Source organism: Lithobates pipiens, unplaced genomic scaffold, assembly GCF_037356315.1.
Source record: "Lithobates pipiens isolate NorthernLeopardFrog02 unplaced genomic scaffold, aLitPip1_a1.2 Scaffold_3, whole genome shotgun sequence".
In the NCBI taxonomy this organism is placed as follows: domain Eukaryota; kingdom Metazoa; phylum Chordata; class Amphibia; order Anura; family Ranidae; genus Lithobates; species Lithobates pipiens.
The window spans coordinates 224,626,828-224,639,046 of NW_027507790.1; the positions used below are offsets into that span (position 1 = coordinate 224,626,828).

A 12,219-nucleotide genomic window follows, 5' to 3' on the forward strand; every position below is an offset into this window, starting at 1 on the left:
GAGTGAACTGGCTTTTATTTACATACATTCGAGGGAGGGGACAAGGGGGGTTGGTGTTTAGATAGAAGTGGGGCTCGAATGTGGGAAGGAATCGGTTAACGCGAAGGCGTTTTTCAAGCATACAACTTTGTTACAGCACTTTTTTATTACAAGCCATTTTCTTTTTTCTAATAAATTTGTTATTGGGTTTTAATCTTCCTTAAATGTCCTTTGTACAGTCAACTTCTGACAATGTCTTAACCCCATTTGCAGTTTGGCAGCGTTCTCCAATTATTGTCTTCTTAAAATTACCTCAAGTTAAATGCTCAAAATATGTGCTTTCTAAAAATGCAAATCATATGCTTTAACATATGTTAGTGTCATTTTAAAAGACATTTTCAATATCTTTAAATCAAAAGTTTTTCATTAAATTCCTGGTGATACTGCAATACAGTAACTTGTTTAGGCACTTCCCTTTATGGGGTGACAGTACTTTGTCCCCATTTTCTAAATGTTCTCCTGCATTGTCACCATGTCATTTTAGACTTTAGATGGAGAGTATACCGTATATACTCGAGTATAGGCCGACCCGAATATAAGCCGAGGCCCCCAATTTACCCCAAAAAAACTGGGAAACTTATTGACTCGTATAAGCCGAGGGTGAGACATGCCTGTCCATCCCTGTGTGTGTGTGTCCATCCATCCCTGTGTGTGTGTGTGTCCATCCATCCCTGTGTGTGTGTGTGTCCGTCCATCCATCCCTGTGTGTCCGTCCATCCATCCCTGTGTGTCCGTCCATCCATCCCTGTGTGTGTCCATCCATCCCTGTGTGTGTCCATCCATCCCTGTGTGTGTCCTTCCATCCCTGTGTGTGTGTGTCCATCCATCCCTGTGTGTGTGTGTGTGTGTCCATCCATCCCTGTGTGTGTGTGTGTGTGTCCATCCATCCCTGTGTGTGTGTGTGTGTCCATCCATCCCTGTGTGTGTGTGTGTGTGTGTGTCCATCCATCCCTGTGTGTGTGTGTGTGTCCATCCCTGTGTGTGTGTGTGTGTCCATCCCTGTGTGTGTGTGTGTCCATCCCTGTGTGTGTGTGTGTGTGTCCATCCATCCCTGTGTGTGTGTGTGTGTGTCCATCCATCCCTGTGTGTGTGTGTGTGTGTCCATCCATCCCTGTGTGTGTGTGTGTGTGTCCATCCATCCCTGTGTGTGTGTGTGTGTCCATCCATCCCTGTGTGTGTGTCCATCCATCCCTGTGTGTGTGTGTGTGTGTCCATCCATCCCTGTGTGTGTGTGTGTCCATCCATCCCTGTGTGTGTGTGTGTCCATCCATCCCTGTGTGTGTGTGTGTGTCCATCCATCCATGTGTGTGTGTGTGTGTGTGTGTGTGTGTGTGTGTGTGTGTGTGTGTCCATCCATCCCTGTGTGTGTGTGTGTGTGTGTGTGTGTGTGTCCATCCATCCCTGTGTGTGTGTGTGTGTCCATCCATCCCTGTGTGTGTGTGTGTGTGTGTCCATCCATCCCTGTGTGTGTGTGTGTGTCCGTCCATCCCTGTGTGTGTGTGTGTGTGTGTGTGTGTCCATCCATCCCTGTGTGTGTGTGTGTGTGTCCATCCATCCCTGTGTGTGTGTGTGTGTCCATCCATCCCTGTGTGTGTGTGTGTGTGTGTGTGTGTGTGTGTGTGTGTGTCCATCCATCCCTGTGTGTGTGTGTGTGTCCATCCATCCCTGTGTGTGTGTGTGTGTGTGTGTGTGTGTCCATCCATCCCTGTGTGTGTGTGTGTGTGTGTGTGTGTGTCCATCCATCCCTGTGTGTGTGTGTGTGTGTGTGTCCATCCATCCCTGTGTGTGTGTGTGTGTGTGTCCATCCATCCCTGTGTGTGTGTGTGTCCATCCATCCCTGTGTGTGTGTGTCCATCCATCCCTGTGTGTGTGTGTCCAGTAGTAGGCAAGTTCAGGTTAGACCAAGTAATTAGGAGGCTGCAATAAGAGATAGCAGCCTTAGACTAAACGAGCTAGTAGCAATGTTTTGCTAAAACGCTCGCCAGTAAACTACTGGGAATTGAGCGTATTCCTATGTAGAGGAGTGGTTAGACAGGGCCAGGAAGAGAGCCCCCGCCCCCAGCAAAGGTATTTATTTAACATAACATATTAGCATACACTCAACATTTGTATCAAGACTTGTGGCAATGTGAGGTATAAACTAAATAGAAATGTGTGCTAAAGCTAAGTGCAAGTGTTCATCTGAGCTTCCCTGAAAATCCACGAATGCACCACTGCAACTGTCCCAAAGTCTCCTCCTAGAGTGACATAAACGCTACTTAGTAGGCATGGAGTTAGTGTCCCATGCAATAGAAGAGGTATGGTCACTGCAAGATTTTATATATACATATATAAGGCGATCTCCCCATCTATCCCTCAACCATCCAGGGATTGCCCTCCCTTTGTAAGGCATCCTAGTCAGGCAACCCTCCCAGCAAGGATAAATTAGTGAACATGAATTCCACTCAGGTGTGACCCCAGCTGCATAGGAGCCAGGTCATTTACAGACATAATGCCGATAATTTTCTCCCCTAACCCCACCCAGGGTGAGCATGTGAGGGCCGTCTTAATCTCCTATGGCTCAAACACATTATGTACTCGGGTGCGATTAGCAAGCTTTATAATACACCACATCTGGGACGCCCCTCTCTAAGAGCATCAATCAAGGAGAAGAATCATGAAATTCTCTCCTGGGGCCAGGATCAGGCAGACAGGGCCTTGCGTGGAAGCCAGTGTAACCAGTCTACGATACATACATGTCTTGGGTACAACATGCTAGATTCATCTATCTATTTTGCATGCAAAAGCAAACATTTAAACATTAAGGCACAAAGACCTTCATTAAGAGCATTAGGTGTAACACTGTAAAAAACATAAAACGGCATTAGTGCAGAATAGATAACTTTCATTGTACCGTGGAGCAGGTGGAGCTCGCATGTTCGGGACTCCTGCAACCTGTGAGGAAACAATACTTTGTGTGCAGCAGGGGTAAAACGTTAGGGAACAAAAGCCCCCAATAGATCACTTCACAGTGGATGTGGGATATATGTGCACATCTGAGGGTCAGGTAGTCAAAAGACAGGATGGTGCTTGGGTCCTCCTGCAGCAGGCGTCCATGCACAGTGTAGGAAGTTCCGCCATTGGGGGGGTCAAAACACCCTGCTAGTGCCAGGCAGTGGGTTGTTCACAAGGCGGGTCAGCTACAAGGGCAGAGGTGGTGAGGGGGGGAAACAGAAAATGACGTCTTGCTGACCTTTCCATAGATGGTGCCTGGGATCTTCTCCTTGATGCCAGGATCGCCGCTCTTCTCGTCTGACAGACGGCGTCGGCGCCTCGGCGGCCATTCCACTGTTCAAAAGCCGCGCCTCCGTCTGTGATAGGCGGAACACTCAATTTCCCAGCAGTCTGTGTTCCGCCTATCACGGACATCCTCTCATCCTCGTCCATAGTATGAGGATGAGCGGATGTCCGTGATAGGCGGACCACTGACTGCTGGGAAATTGAGTGTTCCGCCTATCACAGACAGGGAGGTGCGGCTTTTGAATTGTAGAATGGCCGCCGTCTGTCTGCTCGACACGCTGATCGGGCAGGCAGACGGCGATGACTCGAGTATAAGCCGAGGGGGGCACTTTCAGCCTCAAAAAAGAGGCTGAAAATCTCGGCTTATACTCGAGTATATACGGTAAGTGGCTGTTTCAACATCCATGGTTGGACATAGGAACATTGTTGCCCCCATCAAGAAACCTGCACTGAGAGGTTTCGCCATTGATGGATTGCATGTACTGGAGACTAAGGATGAGCCCCGATGTGCGGCTGCAGAGATCGGGCAATGTCTCACCGACTTCCTGGCGGGCTCTGCACGTGATGTATGCGAACACGCCTGAGCTCATCCTTACTGGAGACATTAAGTGGCTAATAGGGCACTGCAGGAGATCACCAGAGCTGAGATACCACAAAGACTTAAAAGAAGGGTGAAAATAAGAAACTGTACTGTAAAAAACAAAACGCCATTTATTTAGAGTTTCTATTTAAAATTTTTGCTTTTCTTTCTTTATAGATGTTGAGGTGGAGAGGGCAGTTGGAGACAGCAGTGGCATTAACATCACTTGGAGTCCGGATTCAAACTTCAGCTGTGGTCACATTGTGACATGGGTTCCGTCCTTTCATCTTCAAAGGGCTGACCTGCAGTGGAAGAGGTTTTCACCACATGTGACGAGTTCTTTCATCAACACAGGTAAGTTGAAACGTAATTGATGGACATATCAAAAATATGAAGTCATACAGTGCCTTGAAAAAGTATTCATACCCCTTGAAATTTTCCACATTTTGCAACCAAAACGTAAATTTATTTTATTGGGATTTTATGTGATAGACTAACACAAAGTGGCACATAATTGTGAAGTGGAAGGAAAAATAATTGGTTTTCAACATTTTTTACAAATAAATATCTGAACAGTGTAGCATGCATTTGTATTCAGCCCCCTTTACTCTGATACCTCTAACTAAAATCTAGTGGAACCAATTGCCTTCAGAAGTCACCCAATTAATAAATAAGAGTTCACCTGTGTGTAATTCAATCTCAGTATAAATACAGCTGTTGTGTGAAGCCCCCGGAGGTTTGTTAGAGAACCTTGGTGAACAAACAACAACATGAAGGCAAAGGAACACACCAGACAGGTCGGGTATAATGTTGTGGAGAAGTTTAAAGCGGTGTTATGTTATAAAAAATATCTCAAGCTTTGAACATCTCGCGGAGCACTGTTCAATCTATCATCCGAAAATGGAAAGAGTATGGTACAACTGCAAACCTACCAAGACATGTCCGTCCACCTAAACGGACGGGCCGGGCAAGGAGAGCATTAATCAGAGAAGCAGCCAAGAGGCCCATGGTAATTCTGGAGGGGCTGCAGAGGTCCACAGCTCAGGTGGGAGAATCTGTCCACAGGACAACTATTAGTCATGCGCTCCACAAATCTGTCCTTTATGGAAGAGTGGCAAGAAGAAAGCCATTGTTGAAAGAAAGCCATAAGAAGTCCTGATTGCAGTTTTCGAGAAGCCATGTGGGGGACACAGCAAACATGTGGAAGAAGGTGCCCTGGTCAGATGAGACCAAAATTGAAATTTTTGGCCTAAAAGCAAAACACATTTTGAGAGGTGGAAAACGAACATTGCACATCACCCTGAACACACCATCCCCACCGTGAAACATGGTGGTGGCAGCATCATGTTGTGGGGTGCTTTTCTTCATCAGGGAAAGGGAAGCTGGTCAGAGTTGATGGGAAGATGGATGGAGCCACATATAGGGCAATATTAGAAGATGTTAGTCTGCAAAAGACTTGAGACTGGGGCGGAGGTTCACCTTCCCACAGGACAACGACCCTAAAAATATAGCCAGAGCTACAATGGAATGGTTTGGATCAAAGCATATTCATGTGTTAGAATGGCCCACTCAAAGTTCAGACCTAAATCCAATTGAGAATCGGTCTGTTCTGGGCAATAATGTCACTCTAGATGTGCAAATCTGGTAGAGACATCTCCAAAAAGACAACCCCAAAAAACTTGAATTGACTTGGGGGCTGAATACAACTGTGTGTTGGGCTATCACATAAAATGCCAATAAATTACATTTACATTTTTGGTTGTAACATGACAATGTGGAAAATGTCATGGGGTATGAATACTTTTTCAAGGCGCTGTATATTGGCCTGCATTGTAAAGTACATTATTCAAGGTGCCAGCCTGTACATTTTCTTTCTTTGAAATGTGATTTCACTGTGCTCGGCAAACCTGTGCATTCAGGCACTTGCTCTTGATTAAATAAGTTAACTTTTATATCTTTGCGTTGCTTCAATCCACTGCCATTTTTCTGTGCTTTTTCCACCCACTTTTTTTTTTTTTTTTTTAATCAACAAATCATTTTAACTGTTGATTAAAAAAAAAAAAATCATATAAAAACAGCCAGCACGACTTCCCCACCATCAGCGCTATATATTTCAGAAAATCTAGAACATGACATAATACCAATGAATATATGATCTAGATTTTGCGCTATAGATTAGATTAATATTCAAATCTAGACATCTTTTTTTATCATTATGACTGTGTTTTTAGCTTTTTCTTGTAGCCCCGATGGAGGGGAGAGTAGTGTTGTCCCTGAAACACATTGGTTGTTTTTATATTCCTTTTTTGTATCAACATTTAAAATGATCTTGGACTCTTGTATATAAAGTCTGAAAGTTCTCAGTGCCTCTTTGCGTTTGATGTGCTTGTGAGTATAGAGACATTTTTTTATAGGGAATGTTTCCCTTCACTTCCAGTCCTGTAGCCAAAACAGGAAGCGAGAGGAAATCCCTGCAGATTAAGGTAAACACATGTCACCATGTCCTTTTGGAAGATTTCCCCTCTTACTATTTCCCCAAAAATAAGCCCAGGTTTTATATTAATTTTGGCTACAAAAAACACATTGCGGTTTATTTTCAGTGATGTTTTATTTACGGTATGTAAAAAATTTCCTGTGTCCCCTGTCTTCTCTCCCCTCTCCCCCTGTCAACTCAGGAGTCTGCATTATATATATCCTGTAATCTCAAAAATAAACCATAGTTAAAGTCCTTGTATCATGTAATCTCACTGTAAAAGGATTAGATAATGTCCAGTGTGTGGATTTATGTAAAATGATTGTGGAAAATACCTCATTTACAGTGCCGCTGGACGTTCACGTGACCCGCCAGGGTCTCCTTCCCTGCTCCAAGCATTGCAGAGAAGAGGCCAAGATGCCGCTGATGTCAGTCCCACTCTGGGCACTGCAGAGGGAGGGGCCGCTGACGTCAGCTGGGAGGAAAGTTCCGGCAGGTCACGTGAGCGCCCAGCAGTTCTGTAAAAAAAGGTATTTTCCACAATGTTACACAAAGACACACACTGGATATTATGTAATCCTTTTACAGCGTGGATTATGTGATTTTATAAGTACTTTAACTGGGGCTTATTTTCCGGTAGGGCTTATATTGCAGCCATCCTAGAAAATCACGATAGGTCTTATTTTCAGGGAATAGCTATACCTTTCTGGAGACAACCCAAAACTTGGGATTTACAAACAGTAATCAAAACTGGCAGGTTTTCTAATCTTTAGTATACCTGAAAGTCTGCCCCCCCCACTCGGTTTATAAGTTCCAGACAGTGGAGGCTCATAATGCAGGGTGCGGGGAGCTGCCCCCCTAATCCAAGCGTGGCTTCCAATTTTTTTTTCAGAAGCACGTCATTAAAGCCAGGGGGCTCCAATAGGCTTCAAAAATGGGTGGGCTCAGGGTGCAGAGCACTGTGCTCTGAGCCCACCCATTTGTTTGTGTGGCAATAGCAAATTAATATTTGCTATTGTATTCCGGATTCTCCTTCCAGCCAACCAGGAAGCGGGTCCTGAGACCCATCACCCAATTGGCTGAAAAGAGAAGCAATCCTATTGGCCGCCACCGAGGAGGAGGCGTGAGAAAGACACACAGGCAAGCCATGTGAAGCACCAGGAGGAGACTTCACCCCAGAGGAACCTCTGCCCATGACCTAGATGGGGTAAGTGCAGGGCTGGTGACCGACCGGGAGGTGGTGGGGATGCCCGTGACTCAACTATCCGGGGAGTGGAACCGCCACTGGTTCCAGAACTTCAGTGGGTCTTGGAGGCTCTATTATTTGAAAACTTATTGACAAGGGTTGGTGCTTAATTCTTGGAGGCAACGAGGCCTCATCTCAACTTTGACTGAGATCAAGGCCTCATGGTCATCCTAGGCCTATTATAAAAGGGATTGTTTTAATAGTTAACACAGGCACTTGCAGACCTCCCAAGGTTTTGGTCAACATTGTTGTTGCTTTAAAAATGTTTAAAGCCAGGTTTGCTTTTCATTGAGGTGACTTTTGACCACTGTGGATTTTTTATTTTTTTTCTCAGAACAAATGCAGGCTGGTGTCCAGCACAACGTATCGCTGTATGGCTGCAGAGAGAACAGGTTTCAGCTACTGAGAAGCCTCATCGGATACACAGAGGAGCTATGTAAGTCATTCCACAGTCACCGTTACTATGACCTGTTAGCCACAGGAACAGAATGCAGCTTTGTGTTCTTTGAAACGGCAAGTACTGGATTTCCACTCATTACTGGATTATGGAATGTGAACAAGGAAACTCTTTACCCACAGTATGGTTGTGTGTCAAAAGGCCCTATGGACTGCTTCCTAGGGACTTCTATTTGTATTAGTATTGCGTGCAAATGTATGTGCAAGTGTGTATATACAGTATCTCGCAAAGGTGAATACACCCTTCACATTTTTGTAAATTTGTAAATATTTTGTGCTATCTTTTCATGTGGCAACACTAAGGAAATTACACTTTGCTACAATGTCCTCTTCCACTCCTCCATGAGGACATTACAGAGCTGATGGATGTTGAAAACCTTGCGCTCCTCCACCTTCCGTTTTGAGGATGCCCCATAGATGCTCAATAGGGTTTAGGTCTGGAGACATGCTTGGCCAGTCCATCACCTTTTACCCTCAGCTTCTTTAGCAAGGCAGTGGTTGTCTTGGAGGTGTGTTTGGGGTCGTTATGTTGGAATACTGCCCTGCGTCCCAGTCTCCAAAGGGAGGGGCTCATGCTCTGCTTCAGTATGTCACAGTACATGTTGGCATTCGTGGTTCCCTCAATGAACTGTAGCCTCCCAGTGCCAGCAGCACTCATGCAGCCCCAGACTAACACACTACCACCACCATGCATGACTGTAGGTTAGCACCCTTGGAGATATATCATAGGCAGAATTGTTGCCTTTCTACAATTAGGGGTAGAAATTAAATTGGCCTCGAGTACCATTAAAGGCCAATTCTCTGCTTTATTTGTCTTATTTCAAAGAACACCTCCTACACATTCTTTTAGTCTGGGGTTTTATGCAAGGGGTGATGCGGCTTAATCCGCCAGTGAAACCTCCCTTGAACCCTTGGGACTTGAACTCTTTTTGGGATTTAAATATATTGCTTTGCTACAAAAAATGATGTGCTCCTGGAAGGGAGTTAACTTCCTGGATTGGGTATACCAGTGTCCATCACCTGAAGGTGGCCTGTAACCTATTAAGTAATTACAAAGAACTCCGCAAAAGAAGCTCCGCAATACCTAATGGAGAAAATAAATCATTACACACCAAACCGCAGTCTTCGATCAGCCAACAAAAACCTCCTCCTCGTGCCCAAAGCCCGGTATAAATCCAAGGGTGATCGGAGATTCGCTGTCCAAGGGCCTCGGCTATGGAATGCTCTACCAATCAACATCCGCCTGGAAGAAAATCACCTGGCTTTTAGGAAAAAACTCAAGACCTTCCTCTTTTAGCAGATGATCAAAGCTCGCCACAGCGCCTAGAGGCGATTCAGTTCGCATTGTGCGCTATATAAGTATTTCATTCATTCATTCATTCAAGAACTCCAAGAAAAGGATTTTACAGGTAAGCTGTGTATGTGTGTATTATATATATATATATATATATATATATATATATATATATATATATATATATATATATATATATATATATATACACACATATATATATATATATATATATATACATATATATATATATATATATACACATATATATATATATATATATATACACATATATATATATATATATATACACATATAATATATATATATATATATTAATGTGTGTATAGGCCACTGCACCTTAACATCCAGCCAATACAAAAGTGCAATATTCTCTTGTTCTTGGGCATGATCCAACGGGTTTCTCGGAACTGTGTCCAAGTTGTCCTGGACAGCTCGCCGTCAAATATGGACAATTGAAATCTGCTCCCAATCAGCTTCTGATCAGGTCAACACTGCACAGCCAATCAGTGTTGATCGGAAGCCCCTCCTACCAGTCTCAAGCACCATGGCCCTTTTTAAAGCTCTGGCACCAGCTGGTGCAAAGGGGTAAATGAATGCCATATACTGTTAGAGTATTGTAAATTCTTAATATTAACTTCAAATCTTTTGTATTAACAGCTCCCAAAGCAGCACCGAATTTTACTGTCCAGGATACAACATCAAAATCTATACTGGTGAAATGGGATCCTATTCCAGAAGATGACCTACGTGGGTTTTTGCAGGGTTATCTGGTCTACGTAGTGAAAAATCAGAGCGATTCCTACTTTGCCAAGTTCAAAGATCTGGGTAAATTATTTAGCTTCTCTTGGTCCCCATTCTCACACCATGTGTTTTTGCACCTAAGCCTTTGTGTGACAACACTCGGCAATAAAAATCCTGCTCTCTATGCTCTGTCACTCAAACAAGGTACATGGGCATTTTTAGAGCTGTTGTGCATTTTGGCAAGTCGTTTAGACTGCAAAAAAATACATGTATATAAGCTCTTCCATAAGCGCTTACGAGTTGTGAATGAATGCTCACTTACTGTCTCTTTGCTCTTTTTTTTTTTTTTTCCCTTACTTGTATATATTTTTTTTTTCTCATCTCTTCTTTTGTTTCTTTTTTCTTTTTTTTCTTTCTTTCTTTCTTTCTTTCTTTCTTTCTTTCTTTCTTTCCTTTTCTTTTCCTTACTTTTGCTCTCTTTCTTGGGTCACCGATCACTTTTTTCCCACTGAAAAAAGATTAATTTAATTTAAAAATAATTATATCATTTTTCATTAAAGTAACTTTTTTTTTTTTCCCTAGTTCGTCACTCTGAGACAAAAATGAAGAATATCACAGACCCAGCTATAAGGAGGTTAGAAATTGAAGATCTACAAAGTGGAACAAATTACCAATTGGGTCTGCAGGCCTATACCAGAGGGGGGCAAGGCCCAATCAGATCATTCAGTGTTGTAACCAATGACAATGGTGTGTACATAATTGTTACAAATGTTTTCATATGTCACATTATCTGTACCAGTGCTATTTAAAGCCTTCTTTTTCAATTACTGTGCTTTAGGAGAAGACTGTTGGTACAAGGTACCTTGTGTGTTCTTATAAGTATTGGTATAGGTATGCCTTACCCAGTTAGTCAAATATATACATTTCAAGACCGCAAAACATATATAGGTTGCAGCTGTGAAGTAGTTTACCTGGGTTACGCTATCAGCCATATTTTTCCACTCGATTATTTTTATTTTTTTCTAGCCAACGGTTGGCTTTTTAATGAAAATCTCATGGGTAACTGGAACACTTTCAGAAGTGGTGGTAGGGACGCCAACCCCCACCATCCATAAATAAAGGGACAGTGTAAAAAAAATTAAAAATAAAGCACCCCCATCCCTCTGCATTTGTGCACAAAAGCAAATGCATATGAAAGTCGCTCACGTATAGGTAAATGGTATTTGTCACTATTCCATTTTATTCCCTAGGGTCTTTGTAAAAATAGAGAGAGATAGATCTAGATATATATCTGTGTGTGTGTGTGTGTGTGTGTGTCTCTCTCTCTCTCTCTCTCTCTCTCTCTCTCTCTCTCTCTCTCTCTCTCTCTATAGATATGTAGTTGTATATATAGAGAGAGATAGATCTATATATCATTTTTGGGGTTGCAAGTCATTTTCTAGCAAAAAAATACTGATTTAAATTTGAAATAAAAATCTTGGTCTTCAAGTGGATATATATGTTATCTATAGCCAACATTATTACTAATTTTGATGACAATATCAATTCATACAAAAATATATATATTTTTTAAACCAAGAGTGTGATTCTATTCAAATGAAGCTGATATTTATTGATCCTTATAAAACGTGAAAACTTAGTCTCATTTGTTTAGTCAAATACCAGAAAATGGCAAGTCTAAATTTCTTTCTCTTTCTTTTTAAAGCTGTTGGTTTAATCCTCGCCATTCTCATCCCGATTGTAGTTGCCGTTGTACTTGGTATAGTCACAATGGCCATATGTTACCACAAAAGAGAATGGTAAGTAAAGAAGTGCCTGTGTGGTGAATCTTTTTGTAACTGCAGAAGGATTATAACTTAACCACTTCCTTTTTACACTTATTTATTTTACACTTATTTTGAACGATCTATAACTTTTTCCCAATATGCTATGGCTGCTGTTGGTAGCTATGCTTGGAATTTTCCCTTTTCAAAATAGGGTAATAAAGAAAACATTAAACGGTGTGTCTGTGAAGGTTCTCCTTTATCCAGGTCATGGTATATCTAGTAGTAGTTAGTCACATTCAACTGGACTTGTTCTGTGATGTT

The 12,219-nt window shown here is 42.5% G+C and overlaps 1 protein-coding gene across 1 annotated transcript in view; it reads left to right on the forward strand.

Moving 5' to 3' along the window:
• LIFR (LIF receptor subunit alpha) overlaps positions 1-12,219 on the forward strand; it is a 163,349-nt gene that overhangs the window by 134,578 nt on the left and 16,552 nt on the right. Inside the window, exons 14-18 of the mRNA XM_077462828.1 lie at positions 4,076-4,252; positions 7,952-8,053; positions 10,049-10,216; positions 10,715-10,879; positions 11,838-11,931. Of these exons, the coding sequence (XP_077318954.1) occupies positions 4,076-4,252; positions 7,952-8,053; positions 10,049-10,216; positions 10,715-10,879; positions 11,838-11,931 (706 nt within the window). The remainder of the gene's footprint in view (positions 1-4,075; positions 4,253-7,951; positions 8,054-10,048; positions 10,217-10,714; positions 10,880-11,837; positions 11,932-12,219) is intronic.